The sequence below is a fragment of the Muntiacus reevesi genome, chromosome 15 (genome assembly GCF_963930625.1).
Source record: "Muntiacus reevesi chromosome 15, mMunRee1.1, whole genome shotgun sequence".
Taxonomy (NCBI): domain Eukaryota; kingdom Metazoa; phylum Chordata; class Mammalia; order Artiodactyla; family Cervidae; genus Muntiacus; species Muntiacus reevesi.
Window position 1 is genome coordinate 61,307,620 of NC_089263.1, and position 24,138 is coordinate 61,331,757.

Genomic DNA, 24,138 nt, shown 5'->3' on the forward strand with positions numbered 1-24,138 from the left:
CCGGAATTTTGAAGTGCCTTCTGAATCATAAATGAAAAATTTAACTTGAGACGCTTTTTTTTTTTTTAATTTGTTTAGAATCTGTTATCCATTGAGTAGTTTGATGGAACTGAGTTAATCAGAAGATCCCAGCTGTTCTCTGGATAAGCCAGGCTTTGCTGTATCTGGCAGTCAGGAGAGAGGTAAGCCTGCGGTGGATGTCCCCTGCAAAGCTGAGCGCCCGAGCGCGAACCTGTGCTGCTTTGCCTAGATCTGGGGCAGAGGCCTCCACCGCTGCCCAGAGTCAGTGCCCGTGCGTCCCTCCCCACCATCGGGTCAGCAGCCCCCCGAGGGACTGTGTTAGGGGTCACGCCCTCACCCAGCGCTGTGCCACACTGGAGCCTGGTCCTGGCGTCATCCTCAGGACTCCTGCCCAAGGGCCCACGGCGAGACAAGAATCAGGCCGTGGGGAAATCTCCCAGCGGCCCCAAGAGCCATGCCATGACCCTGAGTTGGAGGGAGGTTCTTCTTCCTCTGTGCCTTGACCCCTTGGGGATGCCTTCCGTCATCTCTCCCATCCCTTTCTGAGTGGAATAGCCATTGCTCCCCTTAACTCTTCTCCCTGTGTTCATGTGTTTTTCTCTCAAGCTGCAGTTAATTTCTGAAAGGAATTTCATTGGGCGTTGGAAGAAAGTTTAACGCCTAAGTTCCTCCTTGACATAGCACTCTCAATTTACAACAGTAGTGTAGGACACGAGTGAGTGACAGCTTATAGAGGTAGTTCTCATTGGGTATAACTTAACACCCGTTCTGCTTGTGGTTAGAATTTATAATTTTGCTAAAGATGTAATTTACTAAAATTTGAAATGGTGTTCTAACAGTCAATTGTCTGGATTAATCTGATTTATAAGTAACACTGAGACGTATTTTCTTACATCTGAGCTGAGATAAATGCATGTTTCTAGCATATGTAATATAAAAAACTTCAGAGGGTAAGTTTACATTTAACAAGATGTTGTTTTCTATTTTTGGATTCCTTATATCATTTTCCCCCCTTTTTTGGCGGTGGGGGTTTAGGGGGAAGCCTAGTGTTTGTATAAAGAACTGTCACCCCAGAGTGGCATCTATTTTCCGAGGTGACCTTGAGCTCACTGGTGGTTTCATACGATGTTTGTGTGCTGTACCTAGATTCAAGGCCTGTGGGTTTGACAAAAAAAAAAATTTTTTTTCAATTTGGTTTTCATGTACATTCTTTTAAATGTCAATTATTTTATTAAATTTGAGTAAAATGAAAACCATTGGGATACTCCGCTGGAGGCCTGCGGATGTTGCCGAGTTCTAGTGGGTTTCTCCGTAATAGATGAGAGTCCTTCGTTCAGCAAGTGGCCTCCAGAGACGGAGGCTGTTGAAGCGCTGTCAGGGGGTTTGCTGCCGCCCGCACGTCTTAGCCAGACCTACCTACTGTACGTTCACCTCGGGATGTGTGTCTGCGACACAGGAAGACCTGGCCCGCTCCGGTTTTGAGTTGGAAACCTGGTAATCCACCCCAGGACAGCTACAGGCAGAGAACGTGGATCGCTTCCTGTACCTCGATTCCTCTGATTTTGGGGTCAGCGTGCTTAGCAAGGCCACACTATTAGTCCTCAGGTCCATCTTCTTGACATCTGACCACCAGCAGAAGCAGGACCCCAGAGGTCAGAGCAGTGGTGAGAGCCGAAACGGTTCCCCGGCGGCCTGTGCGCTGCCCGCGAGGCCTCTGTCCACTGGGCGGCCTTCGCCTGGCCTCCCCGGCGCCTGTCCGACCGCAGAGCCCTTTGGCCTGGCTCCCCTTGGCCTCGGTGCTGGTGAAGCGCCTGTCAGAGCTCACGACCGCGGGGGTGCGCTCCTTTGACCCCAGGAGGTCACGGAGGAGGCTCAGCCCCCGAGCTGTGCCGTAGTCGCGCCCTCCACGGTTTGCGCTTCCGCTTTCCAGAACGTGCCCTCGGGAACCTTCGCGCCTGCGCAGAAGCATTCGCCTGCATGGCTGGCTAGGTCTGCACCCCAGCTTCCCGACCCTGATGCGCCTTGATTGTTAACTGCCCGGACCATGCAGACTCTGCTTGGGTTCCTGGGTTGCCTGAAGGCCGAGTCAGTGCGCGACCCTTAAGAGCCTAGGCGGCAGCAGGAGGGGCGGGCCCTTCGCGAGTGGGCGTGTCCCGCGGAAGGCCGGGGCCAGAGTGGTCCCCGAGTGCCTTGTCAGGAGCGGATGTTTGCTGGAGCTGGGGATGGACGGAGAGCTGACGGGAGACGCGGGCAGCACACCGCGGACACTCTTCATCCGCCCCCCTTCTTATGAAAACCGGAAGGGGATGTTGAGGTAGAACATGGGCCTTAGGTCAGGAGGCAAATCAAACTCCCCAGACTGGTCATCCCGGCCCTCAGGTCCCTAGCCCGCATTCGGGGAGTCTGCAGGGGAGGTGAGCATGGTGGCGTCACATCCATCTAAAGCAAGATGATTGATTTTCCGCAAAATGTCGTTTGATCAGATTGATTGCTTTTCATTCACTAAAGACCTTCAGACACCATAAGAAGCAGCATTGGGATGTCACAGGAAGGGGCCGGTTGCTGTGCTATATTCTGTTTGCTGCTCTACCTGGGGGCTTGCTCGCTGTCTGCATACAGTATGGAGGTGGAAAGGGCATCAGTACCAAACAGCTTTTTTCTACAACATCCGTAACTGGTATCAGGCTCTGTTATCTACAGATGGTGATGGGTCAAGCTATCTTCATAAAACAATTCTGTTTTTATTCACTTTCTGGTAACTTCTGTGGGCCCTGGCTCAAGGACTTGGCATTGTGTCTCATGTACATCTTTTTCTTAAATGTTGTTTTCCATTTCTGGAATTGTCCTTGGTTTTTCCTTAGCTCATAGGTCATAGATGCAGAAATATTATAGTATTTAAGGCATCCGCATCAAGCATCAGATGGCTTTGCATCCAGAAAAACATTTAATGATAACTCACTTTGAAGCACCAAGCATGTGTAACATGGCTCTATAAAATATAATAAACGCATAATGTTGTTAAGCTTTTTAATGCCTGTGGTTCTTGTTTGTTCCTGGATCTCTAAGCCGCCTGTCACTGAGTTACATTACATAATACAAGTGGCCGTAAGCTCTCGTCTTAACCACTGGAACACCAGGGAAGCCCCCTCACCCACTTTTTAGAAAGCACAACCAAATGAAATTCTCATGCAGAATTACCCATGACCCTCTGGTAATTATGGAAACTCCCTGCAAAAAAAAAAAAAACTTATTCCTAACTGGGATAGACTCTAAAGCTTGGTAAACATACTGAGAGCTAGATAGGATTTGGGGGCAGGGGAAGAAAATACTCAGCCCTCCCCTCATCCAGCTAGGGTCCTGGTGACTGCTGGACTGCAGATCGGGGTTTATTATTACTCCTTAATTCACATGACTTTGCCTCCTCTTTGGAGGGGGCAAGTCCACGCCCACATGAGGCCCAGAACTGCGGAGGGAAGGTCTGCAGTCCAGCCGTATGGAGGAACAGCCATGGTGAGAGTGTGTGCATCTTCAGGTTTGAGCTGGGAAGGACCTGGGGTTGCTGGGGCTTTGGAGTTGCTTCAGTGGTCCCCCCAGATAATAGGCGTCCTTCCTCGCTCGGGCCCATACCTCCACCCGGCTGTAATAACACAGAGCTGGACTCAGGACCACACCCCACACTGTGAACACCTTTTCAGTTAATTCCTCTAGACTGCCTTTGGAGGAATTCCGTAGATCACTCGTGCCATGGATGAGGGTCATTGGCAATGTCAGTGACTCAGGCTCCCTGACTTCCACTGCACTCTGCTTGCCACAGTTCATCTCCACCCCCCTTGCAAAGAATCCCTGGTCCCTGTCTGCAGTGCCCACCTGGTTCCCAGCTCGTCAGCCTCTCTGGCTCTTAAGCTATCTTCATAAAACAATTCTGTTTTTATTCACTTTCTGGTAACTTCTGTGGGCCCTGGCTCACATCTCCTGGTCTTGGGTCTGGCTCTCACTGCCAGCGGCTTCAGCCCCTAGGTCTGGCCCCGGCCACTCCTCTCTGGCCTGCCACTGGCAACTATGCCAGTCTCCAGCGCGGGGGTTGCCGCCACACCAGAAGCTACTGTGACTGCCTGTTCCTACAAGATCCGATAAAATCCTAAGCCCCAGCCTCGACCTACTTTTCCACCCTCCCCTCCCCTCCCTCTTGGAGTTTTTCATTTCCAAAGCTTCCTGTCAAATTGTCAGGGTCACTCACTCAGCACCAGTGATGGGTCAGGGGCTGACGGAAGGGCACGAACAGGACTTGGATTACATCTGGTGGAGGAGAAGGCAGGAGAGAGAAGAGAGATCTGGGACGTGCTGTGAAAGAAAGAGGGGCCAGGAGGGAGCGCAGCCTCAGAGCAGGCCCCCGGGGAAGGGTGTGCCATCTGGTCCACCCGCCGCTTCCATCCCCTCCCGCTCTGCCATCACCTCCTGGCTCTGCCCTGGCAGAGATCGGCCCTGGGCCCACGCCCCACGCAGGCTTCGCTCAGTTCTGCGTCTCAGGAGCGTGTCAGGGCGGTGACGGGTGGGGGGCACTGTGCTCATCACTCCAGCGGGCAGGGCGGGGCCAAGTGCCAGTGGATGCATGGTGTCGGGGTCCTGAGACCCCCGAAAGCCAACCGCCCCCGTGGAGACGCAGGGTGGTTTCCGGAGCCCGAACACGGTGGGGCGAGTTAGGGCCCCTCAGCGTCAGCACAGGCGCGGACCCCCCGGGGCCGGCCTGCGGGCCCCCCGAGGCCCCGGGTGAGGGGTGTGGGTGCTCACCCATCCTCCAGTGGTCCCGCCTGTGGCCGAGCCCCCGGCCTGCAGGAAGACCCCAGCCCGGCGCGGGGGGAGGGCAGCCTGCTTGCACAGACCTAGGCATTCTGGCTAACCGAAAGGCACATGACCTTGGCCCTGGGAGCCTCGTTTTCCTCAGCGGAAAGTGGGGGACCTCTCTGCCAGGAGGAGGGGCGGCTGGGGGCCGGAAGTCAACCTCGGAGAATTTAGGAGGAAGAGACAGAATTTAGGAGGAAGAGAGACTTGCCAACCGGGGGCCAACGGCGGAGCTGGGGCTGAGCTGGGGGCGGGGCTGGGACTGCTGGACTTGTAGGGCGGCCTGGGTTGGAGGGGAGCATAGGCATGCAGGAGGGGCGATCTGATCAAGGCCTGGGGCTGCCCCCAGACCGGGGAAGGGGGACACCTGCCCATGGAGAATGCGGCAGGGGGAGCAGTGGCCCCAGGAAGCCTTATCTCCCTGGATGAGGTCAGGACCTAGTACTGGGAGGGTGGGAGAGGTGGAGGCTTCAGTGAGGGGGGCAGAGAAACCCCAAGGCCAGAGCGTGGGCTGCTCATCCCTTTCTGAGCCCCACTCTGCGGCAGTCACCCGACTCGAGTGCCGGGTCCTCTGCTCCCACCAGCCCCGGGGACCTCAGCGTCTGCCCGGGGATCATCCACCCGTCGTGCCTTGGCTGCTTCCTCCTGATGACCCTGCCCCTGCCCGTGGCTGCCCCCAAACTGTCTTCACGGACACCTGCCCCCTCCAGGCTGCCTCCAAGGGGTCCTGCTCTGTGATGGTCACTCTTCCTCAGCCTGCAGGCTCCCAGCAGATCACCCATCACCACTGGCCTCCCGGCCCCATGTCTGGGCTTCACTCGCTCCTGCCTCCTTGCCTTCCTTCACCCCTGGCTCATCTGGAAAAACCCAGCCTGGAAGTTCTGGGTGTGTACATGTGTGTGGGGGTGGTGGGGTGGGGGGAGGGTAGTTCCAGGGGCTGAGTGAGGGTCTGCATAGGCTCTGTTCCCAGCGGCCTTCAGGGGTGTGCCCTGACCACGGTGGACGCTGTGACCCGGGCCACTGCCGGGTGTCAGGAGGTCAAGGCCTGGGCGCCCCTGCAGGACAGAACTTGAGGCCCAGGCCGACTGAGTGGAGTTGGCCCTGTCCCGGGCGCCTCTGCGGCTTGAACTCCACTCCAGTCACGGAAGCCTGGCTTATCCAGAGAACATCTGGGGTCTTCTGATTAACTCAGGCCATCAGAGGCCAGGGCACAGCCCCGGCTGTTCCTGGCTCCTGTGAAGCTTCCGCTGGTGAGTGGAGGCTGCCCCGGACCGGGGCAGGGGGTGCAGTGAGGGCTGTGGACCTGTAGGGCCTTGGGGCTCCGGCCCCAGCAGCCCCTGGTTTCGTGACCCTAGACAGGCCCCCCAAATGGTGTCCTCTGTTGTAAAATGAGGGCGCCAGTGCTGACTTTCAAGAGCTTTTGGGAGCTGACTGGTGCCTGTGAATGTGACATTTGACAATGGTCTCTGCAGGTGTTATTAGTTAGGTCATCCTGGAGTAGGCGGGTCCTTAAGCCAACCTGGTGTCCTCCTGAAAAGAGGACAGGGACCCTGGAAGTCCAGTGGCTAAGATTCCAGGCTTTCACTGCTGGGGGGCCCGGGTTCAATCCATGTCAGGGAACTAAGATGCTGCAAGTCAACTGGTGTGGGTAAAAAAGTAGCAAAAAAGACAACAGACCCACAGGGGAAAAGATGACTTGAGGATGGAGGCAGAGACTGCAGCAACGTGCCTATAAGCCAAGGACTGCCGGCCACCAGGTGCTGGAAGAGGCCAGGAGAGATTCCTGCTCGGGCCCTGCAGAAGCAACCAACACTGCTGACGCCTGAATTTCACACTTCTGGCCTCCAGAAGCTAAGAGAAGAAATCTCTGTGATTTTAGCCACGCGGTCTGTGGGCCATTGCTATGGCAGCCCTGGAAACTGCTACAGTCTCCAGTTTCCAAGATAACTGCCAATTTAAGACAGCGAAGAACGGAATGGTCAGGACCTGGGCCCGGCTTTGCCCAGGGAGAGAGGATGTTCCCACTTGCTGGGACTTGCCCGAGACGCCCCAGGAGGGGCACACGGCCAGGAAGAGGCAGGAGTCAGGTCTTCCTTCTCACTGCACAGCCTGGGTTCCGCTTGCATCTTTTACTTTTTACCACGTTAATAAAGATCAGGGAGAAAACAAAATGTCAAAAGACCCGTGTAAACCCGACACCTCTCCTAACCCCTCCTCTCTTGGTGTCTGACCATCAGCAGCTAGGCTGGGAGCGGGGACCCTGGGCTTTAGCATCTGCCTGGTTTCTTTCAGAGGAAATAGAAATGTGAGGCAGGGGACCTCACTGAGGAAGGAGCCGCTGCCTAGGACCGGGGAGTGGGGGCCCTCCTGGGTTAACCTGTCTGAGGACACCTGGCCTGGGGTCACCAGCCAGCTCCTTCCCACCCTCCTGTCCTTGGAAACTGCAGACAAGCCTGACGTCACAGGCTGGCATGGGGGATTCGGCGGGCTGTAAGGGCGCAGGATCCCAGAGCGCTCCTGGGGGGAAGCTGGGCCTCTCTCTCCAGCTCTCTTCTCTCCTCTGCCGGGGGGCAGAGGTTTCTGGCTCAGCGGTTGAAAGGAGTCTCCAGGCTCGGAGCTGTGGAGACCCAGGGTGGCCCGGATTGATTCCGGGAGGCTGAGCAGAAGTGGGGGTGGGCGGACAGGAAGGCACCCCTCTGGCACGGAAGGCCTCCTTCAGCAAGCCCTCAGGGATCCTTAGGTTGGTCTAGGTCAAGCTCAGGACAAGTCCATCCTCCCCACAGAGCTCCGCTCTGCCCTTCCCTCCTCCGGATTCTGGCCTCAGCTAGGGTCCCCTGAGCCCTCCCACCTCAGTCCTTTCAGGGAGCTCACGGCACACAGCGCCTGCCCTGCCCAGGTGCCTACCCTGCCCACGCGCCTGCCCTGCCCACCCTCCCGCTGGGAAGGGACCGGGCCTCCCCTCCCTGGGTCACAACAGACGGAGACGCGCTCACTACCTGGCTGAGGCTGCACCCAGCATGTTGGTGAACTTCAGTCCGCCCCTCACGCCTCCATTAGCCCCATTTTGTAGATGGGGAAACTGAGGGTCTGGAGGTGCCCTGTCGCTGGCCTGGGTCAGGCCAACCACCAGGCCGGCCCCTTCGACTCCTGTGAGGGGGTGGGGGTGAACCCCCTTCCTCTGTGATACACAAATGAAACCTCACTCTTAAAAAACAAAGAGCACTTTATTCCCTTTCGGAGGTTTCTGTACAACAATGATGCCACGTGGGGGTGAGGGGGTGGGGAGGGGCTGGGGGGAGGGTCATCCTGGCTTCCTTGAGCACAGCCCGCCTCCCGGGAGTAGGGCCAGTCACCTCCAGTCACCGTGGAGGCCACAGTCACCTCCAACTTGTGCAAAAGCATTCGCCTCCCTGTCTGGTCTCCCGGCCACGAGGTGCCGGCCGTGCCCAGGCTGCCGGAGCTCACACCACCGGCCGGCTTCTAGTGACGGCCCCGGTCGCGTGGGCGCAGATGCCCTTTGGCCTCGAGGGGCCCAAACTGGTCAGACCTGTGCCTACTCACAGGCCCCGCCGGGGACTCGCGGGAACGCAAAGCATTGAGACTGACTGCCTGGGAAAGACACCATCTCCCAGGGCTCAGGGGTCCCACAGGGTTCTCCCTGCTGACCCCTCTGCAAACCTCGGGGAAGCCCGGCCATCGGCAGTGGGCCTGGGCCACAGACATCAGCTGAGTCATGTCCCCATTTTACAGAAGGGCATCCTGAGGCTCAGAGAGTGGTAAGACCCCCCCCTTGCCATGGCTCTGTTTAACTGTGGTGATCTCCCCTTCCACTGACCTGTGCCTGCTCCCCCACCCCAGCTCCTGAGCTAACGTGGAACTTCCAGAAGGTTCCATGGCTTCTTAGTGGTCCCCAGGTTACCCTCCAGTGGGAGTGGCAGGAGTAGGGGTATTCCCAGCCTTGCAGCTTGGAGAAGCTGGGGTGTACTGGCAGGGGGTTAGGTTCTGGGACCCCAGAAGGCGCCTGAGCTGCCCCTCCGTTCCTAACACAGACCGGACCGGTGGCCTAGAAGTGTTCCTGGAGCTCTGCAGCTGGAGGATTTGAGAGGTAATGAGTCACTGGCAAGCCCATTGGTGGGTCTTCAGAAACCCCCCTGGAGGTGTGGCCGGGATCCCAGGGAAGGGTTGGAGTGCTGGCTGGGTTTCTGGAAGACTCCAGAAGCCAGTAACAGTGCCAGGCTGGGTGCTCCACAGGCAGCATCTCTGAGCTTCCTGACAGTACGACACGGGGAACAGGCTCCCCATTTCACAGCCGAGAAAAGCCAAAGGCGGTCAAGAACAGCAGCCAAGGCCCACCCAGCTGAGGAGTGGAATTCAACCCAGGTCTGACGGAGCCCACAGTCCATGGAGTCTCGGGCGTCTGGGGCAGGGCGGTCGGCGGGGGACCCATTTACAGTTTTGGAAGAGTCTGGGCTGCGTTTTGGAAAAGCGGCCCCCGGGAAGGAGGGGCGGGGGGCATCACAGGCTGGAGGGCTGGGCCAGGGCGGCGGAGCCGGTGTCGCCCTCGAGCCGGGCCTCCTCGCCGCGCGCGTAGCTGAGCACCACGGTGACGGTGGCGAAGGTGGCGGCGTTGACCGGGAAGGCGCGCAGCAGCGTGGAGGCCAGCCCCCGCGTGAAGACGCGCCAGCCCTCGGCGCGGTAGCTCTGTTGCACGCAGTCGACGATGCCCCGGTAGCGTGGCGCGCCCTGCAGCCCGTCGGCCTGCAGCCGCGACTTGACCACGTCCATGGGGTAGGTGGAGAGCCAGGACGCGATGCCCGACGTGCCGCCCGCCAGCAGCAGCTTGGGCACCAGCAGGCGGTCGCCCGGCTCGCAGCCCAGCGCGCGCGTCAGCACGTCGTAGGAGAGGAAGTAGACGCCGAAGCTGGGCGTCTCGCGCAGCAGCGTGGACGCCATGCCCCGGTTGACGCCGCGCAGGCCCTCCTGCCGGTAGATCTGCGCCAGGCAGTCCAGGGGCCCGCGGTAGGTGCGCGCCGGCCCCGCCTCCTGCAGCTGCAGCCGCGTCTTGGCCAGCTCCATGGGGCAGCAGATGACGCACTGGATGGCCCCTGCCGCCGCGCCCGCCAGGAACTGGTTCAGCGGCGAGTCCCGGCCCAGCGCCCGCAGGGTGTTGCCCTGCACTCCGAACACCAGTGCGTTGATGAAGGTCAGCCCCAGGAGTGGCGACCCCAGGCCTCGGTACAGGCCCAGCACCTGCGGGGCGCACGGAGAGGCGTCAGGTGCGCTCCGGCTTGGAGTCTATAGAGCTGCTCACCACCTTCCCCCCGGGACCCTCCATGCCGGTGGTGGCTGCCCCGACCCACCTCAGCTGCTCATGAGGACCAAGCAGAATTTGATCAGAACCCAGGTTCTCAATCTGAGAGGCCCGGGCACGCCCGCCCTCCCGTTTCCAAAGACTGGCTGTGCCCCTGAGTTGCCCACCCCCTCCTCTCCCGGCTCTGCGGTCCAGGGGCCACAGCATCGCAGAGGCGGGATGCCCTGCTCCACCTCCTGTGGTCCATTGAGAGAAAGTGAAAGGCAAAGGGGCTCAGGCGTGTCCCACTCTTTTTGACCCCATGGACTATACAGTTCATGGAATTCTCCAGGCCAGAATACTGGAGTGGGTAACCGTTCCCTTCTCCAGGGGATCTTCCAACCCAGGGATCAAACCCAGGTCTCCCACATTGCAGGTGGATTCTTTACCAGCTGAGCCACCAGGGAAGCCCAAGAATACTGGAGTAGGTAGCCTATCCCTTCTCCAGCGGACCTTCCCGACCCAGGGATCAAACTGGGGTCTCCAGCATTGCAGGCGGATTCTTTACTAACTGAGCTGTCAGGGAAGCCCCTGTGGTCCAGACCCACAGCACTGCAGAGGCAAGGCTGAGGCTGGTGCCCCACCTGACCCCCATGGGCCCCAGGCACTCACACTCTCCTGCTTGATGATGGCCTGGAAGCAGTGCAAGGTCCCTCGGTATTGGGGCTTCTCCACACTCTGGACCTGAAGCCGCACCTGGAAGGAGGACCCAGTTTAAGTCAAGTGGCCGCGTGGAGTCAGAGTGCCCAGCTCTCTGGGGCCGGCACGCAGGACCCCCGGGGAGACTCTCTCCAGGAGGCCTGAGGTTGGACCCATGAGGCAGGGAGCCAAGGAGCTTTCTGTGGCTTTTGGAATCCCAGGGAGGGGGCTGGATATCTGTGCCATTTTTAGGGAGGGCTGTCTGTGGACAAACAGTCATGGAGACAACCAGCTGCAGAGGGGTGGGGGCCCCCAAGACCCCTGTTCACTATCTCCGCACGAGGTACTGACAGTGGGGCCTAAGGCATCTCCCAAGACCTCCCACCATCCCGGAAGCAAGTCCTGGCCGATGCCCAAGGGGTGTCCAGTCTTAACACCCCACCACGCACTCTCTGCATCGGGGCTGGGAATGCCCACTGGGTGTTCAGTGAGGAGCCTTGGGCCTTTCGGGCCTTCCGCTTGGTTTCTGCTGGTGGCCCCTGGGGAGGGCAGTGGTCATGAGTTAGTAAAGCGGTGAGCGGAGAGCCACTGGTCGCCTCCTTGGGACCAAGTCAGCAGCTCCAGGGCTCGAGGGCCCTCGGAGCCCAGCAGGCCAGAGCCAAAGAAAGCACTCTTGGTCCACAGAGAGCTTATATGAGTCCTTAACACTCATCCCCCAGGGTCAGAGCAGAAGCATCTTTTCTTCCCGTGTCTGGGGGAGGTGGGTGAGCTAGGTTCGGCCCTGGGCTCAGCTCTGACTCAGACACGATCCCCACTACAGCCCTGGCCGTGGCGTGAGCGCCTCTCTGTGCCAGGCAGTGGAGAGGGGCTCCGTCGTGATCACTGGCTGAAGTGGGGTCCGGGTCACTCCTGTTTCAAAGATGGGAAAACCGAGGCTCAGAAAGATCCTGCAACTCGGTCAAGGCTGTCCTCTCCAGGGACATGAGTGGCTGTGTTGGTCGTGGCCAGAGTGGTGTTGAGGGTACTGGCGAATGCACTTACAGAAAAAAATGTGTTGTAAGCAAAAAAGAAATCTCATGCCTGCACACGGGGACCTCAACGCTGGCGACCACTGCTCTGAGAGGCCGCTGACCACCCCAGCACCCCTCCCCACCCTGGCTGCCAGCTCGGAGAAGAGCACAACCACTCAAGAACTCTGAGGGCATCTTCATGAGCTCTGCGTCAGGTTGCTTCTGTGATGGGAGGCTTCCCACTTTCCCTTCGACGTCCAGGGGTCTCTGGAGGACTGGCTTTTCCTCCTGTGGCCCCTGACACTGGCACCAAGGAGGCCGTGTCAGCAGAGATGATGTGAAACGGAGCCGTGCCCTGCCTTCCATGGGTCAGACTTACGGACACCCCAGTGCCATCCTGGCAGGCTGGACTGGGTTTCACGCCCAGGCTTGGTCCAGTTCGGGTCCCACGAGAGGCTGCAGGGGATCTCCCCTTTGTGTCTGACCCCTGGGGCTGGGATGGGCACTCTGGGAGGTTTGGGGGAACCAGGTCTGGGGTAAAATGTGGCCTGAGTCTTATAGAATCTAGAGTTGAGGTTTTTAACACTTGGGGGTAGTAGGATCTCATTGGAGGATTGACAGACCCACCCCTGGAAAAGTTGGTCATTTATACATCAACCCCACGAGGCTCCCAGCTTCCCCCCAGGGCTGGGAGACCCCGCATAAAGAACCCCCGATCGAGGTGGGGCTACTGTTTCTCAACCAGCCCCCAGGGCCCCCACCCCGGGACCTGTGCTTGGGTGCAAGCTCATCTCATACCCTCCCTGCCCCTGCCAGCCTGGGAGGGCAGTCTGGTGGGTGCAGGGTGGTGGGGCGGGGTCCAGGCCCGGGGTCTGGTTTGGGCAGAGAAGAGAAGCATTGGGTTCACCTGGTCTGTACTTACTAGCGCTCTCCGGGATGAGGCTTACGCTCATCTACAACAAAGTTACATTTTGCTATGGACGGAGACAGCCCCTAGCTCAGAAAGTAAAGGCAGTTAAAGCAACACAAAATTTCAACATCACATCGAGGCCCGGGACCCCCGAGGCCAGGCCCTGGCCTCCCCGCCCCCGCCCCCCGCCCGGGGCCGGCTGCTCCCTGGTGAGAGAGGGCCCAGACACGTCCACAGAAACGCGTGTGAAGATAGTGTGTCCAAAGTGGCTGTGGTTCTGGGCGCCACAGAGGTGAACCACATCTTGGACTAAAATTTCAGTTCCAAGGACCCGGGGGGACACACTGCCGAGGTCGCAGTCACGAGATGGTGTGGATGGAACTGCAACGTGGGTGTCCCCTCATGCATTCGGAAACCCAGGTCCAAGTTCATGAAAACAGGACCGTGGATGAGAAGTTAGGATGCTGGCCGCCTGGAAGAGGGGGGGGCGGAGGTGTTAGGAGGGGAGGGGGGTTTCTGGGGGGAGGGCTGCCTCATTTCCCCTCACAGGTTTGTGCTTCGGCGGTGAGCACGTGAGCGTGGGTCTCCATGTGAAGCACTTCAGTGAAAATGACCACTTGCAGAGCTGGGGGGTAAATCCCACTTTTGCCAAAAGCCAGGAATATATATGGGCCTGTGTGCATGTATGTTTTCTGATAGAAATCATTAACAAGGGTTGGGGGAAAGGTTACATAAAGGACTAGTTTTTGTTTTTTTGTTTTGTTTATATGTGTCTGTTATGGTGAACATTACTTTTGTAATAGAAAGCTAACCAAAAAAAGTGTGTATGTATGTGGGGTTTTTTTTTAATGTATGTGTTTTAATTAAAACCCCAGCGTTTTCCTGTTTTCTTTGACTGAGAATGCTTATTATTATTATTATTATTTTTTAATATTTATTTATTTGGCTGTGCCAGATCTTAGTTGTGGCATGTGGAATCTAGTTCCCTGACCAGGGATCAAACTCAGGCCCCATGCATTAGAAGCTTAACCTTTGGACCACTGGGGAAGTTCCAAGAATGCCTAACTTTTATAATGCAAAAGAACCAGGAAAAAAAAAAAAAGCCTTTGGCATTAAGTTAAACCAAAAGAGCTGAGCGGCTCTACCTGGAATCAGCACAAGGTCACAGTGTCTGAGCGCGTGGGGGTGGGGGTGGACAAGAAGGGTCACGAGCTTGAGTGACAATGAGGACTTGCTAGAGGTGGGTTGTTTTTCCCCTTTAAAAAGGCTTGGCTTTTTAAAGATGGGTTTGCGCAGAGGTGATGCTGGTGGGCCGCAGTGGCAAAAACAAAATCAGTTACAAATGGATTTCCTCAAAGACCACCCCAGGTGCCAGGTAAGGTGGGGCAGGGCAGGAGCCCAGCGGTGGAGGGGTTCCTGAGCTCGGGCTACCCCTGGGGCGCTGGTCACGGCTCAGGAGCTCAGAGGGAGCTGGAGGCACCAGAACAAAGTGGCCCCCAGCCTGGAGGGACTGACCTGGGGGGGGGGGGGTCAGGGGGGACCCCAAGGAGGCGCCTGAAAGAAGGCCTGGCCGGGTCCCAGCTCAGAGAGGCCTCTGCAGAGCTGGGCAGAGGAAGTGAATCGGAGACACTTCTGGGCCAGATGTAGCTTTGAGAGGCGTGCACAGCACGTGAGGGTGGCCCCACGTGGATAGGCTCCCCCAGCCCTGGAGGGACCTGGGGGCCCGCTGCGTGGCAAGAGAGCCTGGCCTTGCCCTCTGGGGTGGAAGGAATCCATGCCCTTTGGAACGAACAATTCAATCCAGCACAAACCACACCGTTGTGCGGGGCCCGGAGGCTTCGGGAAATCTCGCCAGCCCCTCACTGTGTGCAGGTCAGAATAGTTGGCCCGGAGGTAAAGTGACCGGCAGGTGGGCGGTCAGGGGTCCTGGAGCTAGCTGCGCAAGGCCCACAGAGAGACCTGTCTTGTTTGTTTTTGGAGTGGCTTGGAGGATCTTAGTTCCCTGACCAGGGATGGGGCCCCGGCCCATAGCGGTGAAAGCGAAGAGTCTTAACCACTGGGCCACTTGGGACACTGGGACAGACCTTTCTAAGGTCAGAGCACGTGCTCGGGGCCTGAGCTGGAGGAAATGCAGCCCAACTGCAGTCACAGGACCTGTTCTCGGCCCAGGGACACCTGGGTTCCTGAAAAAGGAGGAGACGGGGGTCTCTCAAGCCCGCCTACACACGGGTGACATCCTTGTCTTTGCTCCACCCTCGCCCCTGAGGGAAGAGGAGCCAAGTTCAGGGTTCAGCGGGCTACAGGGTCTGGGCTAGGGCCCACTGCTTGCAGCTCGCCGGGCTCCCAGGGAAGCCCGCGAGGACGGGGTCCGACTTGGCTAGTTTAAGGACAAAACCCCCAACAACAGAGGGCAGATCTTATTTGGGAGTTTTCAGCTGGGAACGTGGACTCTCTTGGTTTCCATTGAGGCGTCGGAAAACCCGGGCCCCAATCCCATGCCAAGGAGTGGGCTCGTGGAGAGGGGGAGTTGGGGCGCCTCCCCGGAGCTATTCTCTGCAGCCCCCCGAGAAATGCCTGGGCAGTGTCAGTCCCAAGGCCCACCACTCTGGGGGGATCGTGGTCACAGGAAAGGCTGATGTGTGATTTCTCTGTAATTCTCTCTGAGTCCTTGCCTGCAGTCTGGAGGCTGGAGGCGTTCTGGGTGAGGACAGGGTGCATGCCCCTGGCTCTGGGCAGTCCCTCTGTCCCAGGGGGCCAAGCACCAGGGTGGACCTCCAAGTTCAGCCCCAGCTGGGAGATGGAGGAACAGACCAGGAGGAAAGGCCCGGCCGGCCGCTGCTCGCCTGGGCATCAGGGAGAAGCCTGATTCTACCTTCTGACCTGTGGGAGGACCTTGGGGGGCTCCTAAGATGGTCACCAGAAAGGGGTATCCCGCCGCCCCGACCTTGCAAACCTCCCTCCAATGTCTGCACCTCCACCATGGCCTGAGGATAAAACGGCGATGAGAGGCTCACCTTGACCGTGTCAAACGGGTGTCCCACCAGCACGCCTGCCACACCTGGGGAGAGAAAGGACAGCCCGTGACCCAGACGCCCCAGAAACCGCCGTGTGGGGCATGGGTCCAGCAAGGATGTGCCTGGCACATCCCGGGGGCCCCTGACCCTTGGGGTGGGGCGAGGGGAGGGTGGCCATCCCAAGGCCGAGCCAGGATCTGTCAGACTCAAAGCTGGCGACTCTCTCCCATTGCAGGGGACAAAAGAAGGTGCCCCTTGGTGCAGCAACCTGGATGGACCCAGAGCGTGTCCTGCTGAGTTAAGTAACTCAGACAGAAGGAGAAATACTGTATGACATCCCCTGTATGTGGAATCTAAAAGGAAATGATACAAATAAGTTTCCTTACAAAATAGACTCACAGACTTGGAGAACGCATTTAGGGTTGCCAGAGGGAAGGCTGAGGGGAAGGGATGGTTAGGGAGTTTGGGATGGACGCGTACACACACTGCTGTATTTAAAATGGATAACCAACAAGGACCGCCCGTAGCGCACAGGGACCTTTGCTCAATGTTCTGTGGCAGCCTGGATGGGAGGGGGTTTGGGGGAGAATGGATACATGGATATGGGTGGCTGAGTCCCTTCACTGTCCACGTGATGCTCTCACAATGCTGTTAATTAGCTATGCTCCAATATAAAACAAAAAGTTTAAAAAAGAGAGAAGGTGCCCCTTGGGAGGTTGTCGAAGCCATTTCTCAGATGTTCCCACTGCTCCAAATGCCTGGCACGGTTGGGGGCTCCAGGGGTTCTGGACTTGGGGCCAGCCCCTCACCCAGGTTTGAACTCTCCCTCTGTCATTTCCCAGCTGGCTGAGCTCACAAAGGACTCAGCGTCTGAGCCTCACCCTCTGCACTTGTACAGGACTGAGAGTCAGCCTTCCCCCGGGGCTGTCCCGGTCCTGGAGTGCCGACCCGGACGTGAGGCATCGCAGCTGCTGACTGACCGCTCCCCTGCCCTGCTCGGGAGCCACGCTGTGCCCGGGGTGGCCGCCCACGACTCTGTGTCCATGCTTGGTTATGTATCAGCCTAGGGCCTGTAAAGATCCACCCCTCCAGAAAAGGACAAGCTCCCCCAGCCCCCACCCCGAACGGCTCACAAGCGCCTGTGGGAGTTCTGTGTGCTCTGCAGGTTACAAGCATTCCCATGGACCAGTCTTGTTACTCCGCTTCACGGAGGAGAGTGAGGCTCAGACAGGTGTGCTAACTGCCCCACTGACCCGTGCTGTCCTCCCAGGAACTCCACCTGTGTACATCTTACAGCGCTGCTTTTAGTGCTATGCTGTTGTTCAGCTGCCCAGTCATGTCCGACTCTTTGTGGCCCCGTGGACTGCAGCACGCCAGGCTTCCCTGTCCCTCACCATCTCCCCAAGTTTGCCCGAGTTCATGTCCATTGCTTTGGTGATTTATTACTATATTTATTGCTATATGTCAATGTATAATAGAGCAATTAAACAGGCTAATATTCATTGAGTCACATTCTGGTTACTATTCTTAGCTTTGTATGTGTACCAACTCTCCCTCTTATGTAAATAAAGGACTATTAGCCCATTTTACAGATGAGGCAACTGACGCACAGGAAAGTGATATATGTCCACACCACACGGTAAGTGGTGGAGCCAAGATCTGGACCCAAACCTTCTGGGCCTGGAGCCCTCCTTCTTAACCACTCATCTCTCCTGCTTCCCATCAGAGCTGGTTACCACGTAAGTGGATGTCCACAAGTAAATAGGAGTTATTATGTTTCTTCACATATTGTATTTTTAATCCTTATATAATGTCCTTTTCACCTTGTTTAATGCTTCAGACTTTAAAAGTGCAAGTCGCTCAATCGTTGACTCTTTATGACCCCGTGGACTACACAGTCCATGGAATTCTCCAGGCCAGAATACTGGAGTGGGTAGCCTTTCCCTTCTCCAGGGGATCTTCCCAACCCAGGGATCGAACCCAGGTCTTCCACACTGCAGGTGGATTCTTTACCAGCTGTGCCACAAGTGAAGCCCAAGAACACCGGAGTGGGTAGCCTTTCCCTTCTCCAGGGGATCTTCCCAACCCAGGAATCGAACTGGAGTCTCCTGCATTGCAGGCGGATTCTTTACCAACTGAGCTATCAGGGAACCTGCATGTAGAAACAGGGTTAAGAACTATCACCGCCCCGCCATGGGGTGAGAGTAGGAGGCTTTCTCTGCCCCCTACTGCCCCACCTTACCCCCAAGAGCCATCTCCAAGCACATTCCCACCCTACCCATCTTCCACTGACCTTCACCTTCAAAACTCACGAGACTCAGGGTTATTCCATCTTGGGGTCTCTACTTTCATCACTGGAGCCTCTCTTGATTATGACCCTCAGAGGTAACACATCTGAACTCCCACTCATCTGCAAAACCTGTTTTTTTAATGCCATCAGGGGAGACAGTCCTCAGCTCTGGGGAGGACCGAGTCCAGGCCATTAACTCTGGCCACGACCACGAATCTTCTGGTTTCCAGCGCCACAGATGAGAAATCTGCAGGCAGCCTGTCTATTCACCTTTGTCAATAACTTATCTATTCTATCAGAAAGCTGCTGAGGTTTTGATCTGTAGATTTTGGGAATATCACCAGGAGATACCAACGGTGTGTCTTTTCTTCTTTAAAGAACTCTGCCTGGAATACCCTCAGCCCTTTCACTCAGCAGAGTGATCAGAGAAAATTTCCACTATTATTTATTCATCATACTCATCACCGCCAGACCTCTTCCTCCTTCTAGAGCCACTAACACTCACAGGTGGGTGAAAAGACACCCCAAGCCTGTCTTGTCCCTCAGCTCTTCCACCTTTGTGTTTCTGGTCTTCAAGACACACTTTGTTTCGATTCTTTGAGACCCACCCCCGTTTTCATTGCATGTTTTGAATTTTCTGAATTTGAAATTCTAGCTCTTGGGGGAGTGGAAGTGGGTACTGGGACCCTTCTAACCCAGCCCCCTGCAAGGCCTCAGGGCTGCTGTCAATCAAGGCCCCACCCCGCCTCCCAGAGGGGGAGGTTGGTCACGTGGTTCACACGCAGCCAATCAGAAGGGATCTACCCTCCCGGCCGATGAATGAAGAGCCACCCCTGGGGGCAGAAACACAGCCTGCACCTGCCCTGAACCTCCAGCCGGTGAGGAGCTCAAACCCAAGGAAACCAGGCAACCTCTGGGGCTCAGGCTAGGGGTGCCACCCGGACGTGGTTCCTGGACGGCCCCTCAGGTGAAAGCTGAGCCTGGGAGACAGTCAGGTCACTGGCCCCTAGCGCCTTGAGGCTGAGGGAAGGGACGAGCCTGGCGGCCTCCTTGCATTTTTCGGGGCCTAGGTTTCTCCTGGGTCAAGTAACACCAGAAGAGAGGGTCCCTTCTACCCTCGCCCATCTCTGCTCACACCACGGGGTAAGCACAGGCACCTCCAGCCCCAGGCGTCCACCTGGACCCAGGTAGGACCACAGGTCTGGGGGCCGTGGAGTACCTTCCACTCGCCAACCCAGGGCCTGGCCAGGGTCTCTCCCAGGTGGGCGTGATGAGGATGGGCAGGGGCCCTGGTGAGCAAGAGCTCAGGGTGACTTGACCGTGTGTGTCTGAAGGGATGGGTCTGACTTTACCAAGAGTGTTCCGGCCCCAAACCCCGCAGCTCCCAGCACACCTGTGTGAATACAGAAGGGATCCTGCTTCTCTGGGGAAAGAACCCACGCTCCTCAAGAAGCTGCAAAGGGGCCTTGGCCCTGGGACTGAGCCCCCATTGGGGGTGGGGTAGAGAAGAGTCTGCCCACCCCCTACCCTGGAGGAGCTCCCGGCCTGGTGGCAGGACACAAGGGGAGGTCCCTGGGAGGGGGGGTGGGAACAGCAGAGAGGGGAATGGACAGGGCGAAACTGACAACTTGGTCCATGGAGGTCGGCCCCTCCTGTCTCCTCTGGCACCTGGGCTTGGAAGAAACGTGCCCGAAAGGTCTGGGGCCTGGAGGCCTGATTGGGTAACCGTCTGGGTCACTTCCCAGCACACTCCCTTCTGCATCAGCCTCCTCCTCTCAGGAAGCTAGCACCATGCTGGTTTATGTGCCTAAGGCTGCTCTCCACACTCCTCTTCCTCCAGGGAAGCCGCTGGCTGGCAGGTAGCTGAGAGCGTTATTAGAGTCACCGGGGGGCAGGTGACCTGCTGGAGGAGACAAGTGTGCCCAGTGTCAGAGCTTGGGCAGGGCTTGGGGACCCTCAGCCAGTCCTCTGGCACTTCTGTCAGTCCTTCTGTCACTTCCCTGACAGCTAAACCTGGCTCCCAGTGAATACCTGTTGAATAAATTAACTCTACAGGAAAAACAGACACTAAAGGCCAAAGAGGGAAGTGCCAGGGCCCCGCGCCCATGGTCAGGCCACAGCCAGCCCAGAGGGATGCGGACTCATTGTCCGCGGGGGGGACACAGGGCCTCAGCGCTGCGGGGCAGCTCAGCCTCGGGGAAGGTGCCCCACATGGGGTGCACTCGTGAGCCCAAGGCCTACTCTGCCCCCCTCCCAGGGGCTTCCCTGGTGGCTCAGCTGGTAAACAATCCGCCTGCAGTGTGGGAGACCTGGGTTCGATCCCTGGGTTGGGAAGATCCCCTGGAGAAGGGAATGGCTACCCACTCCAGTGTTCTGGTCTGGAGAATCCCATGGGCTGTATAGACCATGGGGTTGCCAAGAGTCGGACACGACTGAGCGACTTTCACTTTCACCCCCGCCCCCTCACCGCCAGTCTGTTCCTCAGAAGAACCGCGCAGGAAGGGGGCGGGTGCCAAGGCGGGACTAGGCGCTTGGGGTCAGGCCCACGCCTTTTAGGCCATCTCACTAGGGGGTCGTCCGGTAGCCCCCCGCCCCAGCCCACCCACATGGCTGCGGGAGACGGGGTGGAGGCAGTTTCAAACTTCTTGGGCCCAGGGAGGGGACCCTGCTCCGGGTCGGCGCAGGCTGGGGGACGGCGTGAGGGAGATGGGCTCGGAGCCTCGCCGTCCGCTGGCCTCGGCAAGGAGGGTGGCGTGGCATCCTTCCGGCGGTCCCCTGGCAGCCACGGTAATGTCCCCGAGCCCCAGATCGCTCGTCCGAACGTGCTGCGAAAGACTTAAAAGACAGTTGCCTTGGTGGACAGCGCCCTAGGGGACCCCCGGGCCTGATGTCAATTCACGCCCACAAGAATCCCGTGAAACAGGAGCACAGCTAACCCATCTTACAGGGGAGGAAATCTCAGCCATAGGGCAAGCCACGGGGCCGAGAGGTCGCAGGTGAGCTGGCCTCCCAGGCCGGACGCCTCGTCCCCGGGCGCCGGGCGTCCCCGGCCCCCGCGCTCGCCCGGGCAGGACCCGCCCGCTTCCTTACCCCCAGCGCATCCAGCCAGAAAGTCGAGCGCCATTGCCGGGTCCCCGGTGAAGCCGCCTTCCTCCGGGTCCTCTTTCGCTGACCCCTCGCCGGGCTGGTCACCGTCGGGGGCCCTCCCTGCTTTGCTGGGCTGGGACTCGGCCTGGCCGCCGCCTTCTGGCACGGAGCCCCGCGCAGGCTGGGGTCTGGCAGTAGCGGTGGCGGCGGCTCAGCGCGCGACTCCTTGCCGGGCGTTTGTCCCTCGCTAGGCCGGCTCGCCGGCCTCTGCGATCTTCCGTACGCCGCCCGTGGTCCCTCACCTCGGGCCGCGCGTCCCGCCCCCCGGGCCGGCCGGCCGGGGCTCGAGCGGGGCGCAGAGCTCAGCCAATGGGCGGGCGAGGCGCGGACAACGCCCCGGGCCCCGCGCGCCGCCGCGGCGCTTCATTGGCCGGGCGGACCTGGGCGGGCCTGGGGTGCGGGCGGGGCGGGGCCACGTAGCGGGCAGGCGGGCGGGGGAGGCGCGGAGGCGCTGCAGACAAAGAATGCGCTTCGTGCGCCCGCCCGCGCCGCCCCCGGCGGAGAGGAAGCTGGGCGTGCGCCGCCGCGGCGGGACGGTGGGATCGGTGCGTCCGGGGAGCCCCGGGCCGGCGCGGCCTGGGAACTTCCCGGCCTGCGCGACGCGGATCTGCGGGGCGGGGGGTGGCGTGCCCTCGCTCTGGACCGGCGGCCTGGGATCCGTGGGGCCTGGGTTCAGATCCCAACTCCACCCCCCAAGCTCAGGGTCCTTGCTTGCATAATGGGGACGCGCCGCGGTTAACGCAGGTGGAGCGCCGGGACCCTCCAAGGCCAGTAGGCTGGGACACTAATTGTAACACTCCTCGAGCGGCGGAACGCCCCTTCGGGGGGAGTCTTCGCCCCACCGCCCCCCGTCTGTGCGTCCTCCGGCCAGTGGGCCTGGGGCTCCGGGGCTCCCGGCCTCCTGGCTCGCCGCGCGAGGGTCTAAGGGCGTGGCCAGGACCTCGGGGCGCAAACTTGCGGGAGCCGCGGAAAGCTGTGCGGAGGGGAGGTTCTTGGACTTGTTCTGGAGCTGCGAGGCGAGAGAGGCCAGATCGGGCGCGGTGTGGCTAAAGGGGTTGGTCACGGGGCCGCGGCTCTGGAAGGCCTCGGGGCCTGGACCGCCTGGCGGTGGAGAGGGAATGTGAGAAGGCCAAGTGGGAGGGCGCTGGGCTCGGGTCTACGCAGGTAGCTGGGCGGCGAGAGGTGAGGGCGGGTGAAGTAAGAGCAGAATCCGACTCTGCTCCGCGTCCGCTTTTCCCCATCCCCGGGATTGGCCGCAGCCAGGGACCCCCGCCCTGGGGAGCGTCCGGGTCAGACTACCCCTTTCTCTTCTCCAGCACCTCGTGAAGTCGGACTGCCCGGCTTGGCCGGGCGCTTTCTCCCTCACCGTGAGTCAGATGATAACTTAAGGCCTTCGCCCAACTTCCTTCACGCTCTTGAGATCAGACACACAGTCCGGTGTTTCCGGGTTGCAGATCACACAGTTCTTTTATTTGTACGTTACTATTTCCGAAATCGACTAGGAGGTTACCATGGATATATACCTCAGGGACAGGTTTTCAAGATTATATATACTTGCTACTAGGGGATACCTCCGAGGTGCATTAAGTAACTATCGTGGTGATCAGAGGCCACTCTAAATCCAATGATTCTGCATGGTTTCCTTTTATTCTTAGAATCTAAAGAGAACATCCATTGATCTGAGACCCAGGTCTGCTGACTCCTAGTCCAGTGCTTGTGATGGCTGGTGGGCCCTGAACTAGGGGTCTGGAGGCCTGGGTTTGAATATCACCAGCCTCTGACAAGACTCATGAGCCCCGAAAGCGTGTGGGCCCCAGGAGAAGCCCAGACTCAAAACCCAGGTGGGAGCTGGCCGGAGGCCTTGAGGTCACAGCGATTAAACTGGACAACCTACATCCGGGTGACTCACCTCTAGGAACAGGGGGTCCCTGGGTTACTGAGGCCTCAAGGGGCAAAGCACAGATGCCTGCAGCCTCCGTATCTGTTTTTGGAGGAGAGTCAAGAACCTTAACAGGGCAGTAAGTCAGAAAATTATTATGGACCAATTGATAAAGAGACAAAGAGAACACAAGTGCCTTTAAGTTAATGTCATGCTTGGGGCAGCTTGCATGAGCCCTGTCTCCTGTCCTTGGGCAGGCCCAGCGGCCTGGTACACAAGAAGCACTCAGTATTTGAGCTTCAGAAAACTTCCTGGGGAAAGCTGCGTTTGGGCAGACCCTGCAGGCATCCAGGTGGGGGAGCCACAGAGGTGGTGGTGGTGAAGAAGGAATTCATAGGGCCTGGACTCCATCTCAGGCCTGTCTGTGCTGATCGTGCTCCGTCACCTCTCCAGTGGATTCTGAACTCTCTGCTTAGTGCCTGTGGGAATGACAATGGAAAGATAAGACTCCCTCCAGACAGGAGAACCTTGAACATCACATCCAGATTACTCATCACCTAAGAGAAAACAGACACTAATCACCCCTGCCTCCGGACACTATCTATCAGAATGTAAACACAGGTTTATCGGTTATTAACTATTTGGAATGTAACTGCGAGCTTATTGATTATTGACTGTTTGAACACACTGTTTGAATGATGGGGTTATTGTAGTTGTATTTACCCTTCCTTTGTTTATGTAAGTCTCAAGGGAATTGGGGTGGTGGGTTTGGACACGTACACATCGTACACATGGGGTATAAAAGATTTTCACAAATGCTGGTCGGGGTCCTTGGCTAAGAGGAGACTCTGCCTTGGGCCCGCCGGTGTAATAAACTGCACTCCACTATCTGCATTGTCCTTCTGAGTGAGTCTGTTTCCCGGAAAGCGTGGCTATAACAGTGGGATGGATCCTGCACCCTGCAGGGAGGACTTGGAGAGGGGCTGGACTGGGGAAGCCAGTGTTCAGGCTGAGGCTCGTTGGCTTTGGGGCCAGAGGT

General features: G+C 58.2%; 1 protein-coding gene across 5 annotated transcripts; it reads right to left on the reverse strand.

Moving 5' to 3' along the window:
* Positions 1 to 8,085: 8,085 nt before the first annotated feature.
* Positions 8,086 to 21,500, reverse strand: SLC25A29 (solute carrier family 25 member 29). 5 transcript variants are annotated; one of them, XM_065906377.1, is made up of 6 exons: positions 21,164 to 21,500; positions 15,784 to 15,827; positions 12,782 to 13,241; positions 11,257 to 11,758; positions 10,823 to 10,906; positions 8,086 to 10,110 (listed from the first exon to the last, which is right to left on the reverse strand). In XM_065906377.1, the coding sequence occupies exons 4-6, from the start codon at positions 11,305 to 11,307 to the stop codon at positions 9,376 to 9,378; spliced, it is 870 nt and encodes a 289-aa protein (XP_065762449.1). In that variant the 5' UTR covers positions 11,308 to 11,758; positions 12,782 to 13,241; positions 15,784 to 15,827; positions 21,164 to 21,500; the 3' UTR covers positions 8,086 to 9,375. The 5 variants fall into 5 exon arrangements, with proteins under 5 accessions (XP_065762449.1, XP_065762450.1, XP_065762448.1 ...); XM_065906378.1 differs by having other exon boundaries at positions 11,257 to 12,852; XM_065906376.1 differs by having other exon boundaries at positions 11,257 to 13,241.
* Positions 21,501 to 24,138: the final 2,638 nt, after the last annotated feature.

Bases quoted from the DNA above. Each gene is read 5' to 3' on its own strand.
- SLC25A29 (XM_065906375.1), bottom strand. From the start codon at position 21,197: ATGGCGCTCGACTTTCTGGCTGGATGCGCTGGGG. The intron at 15,828-21,163 runs GTAAGGAAGCGG...TTCTCTCCCCAG, and splicing joins TCTGGCTGGATGCGCTGGGG to GTGTGGCAGGCGTGCTGGTG. The intron at 10,111-10,822 runs GTGAGTGCCTGG...TGCGCCCCGCAG, and splicing joins CCATCATCAAGCAGGAGAGT to GTGCTGGGCCTGTACCGAGG.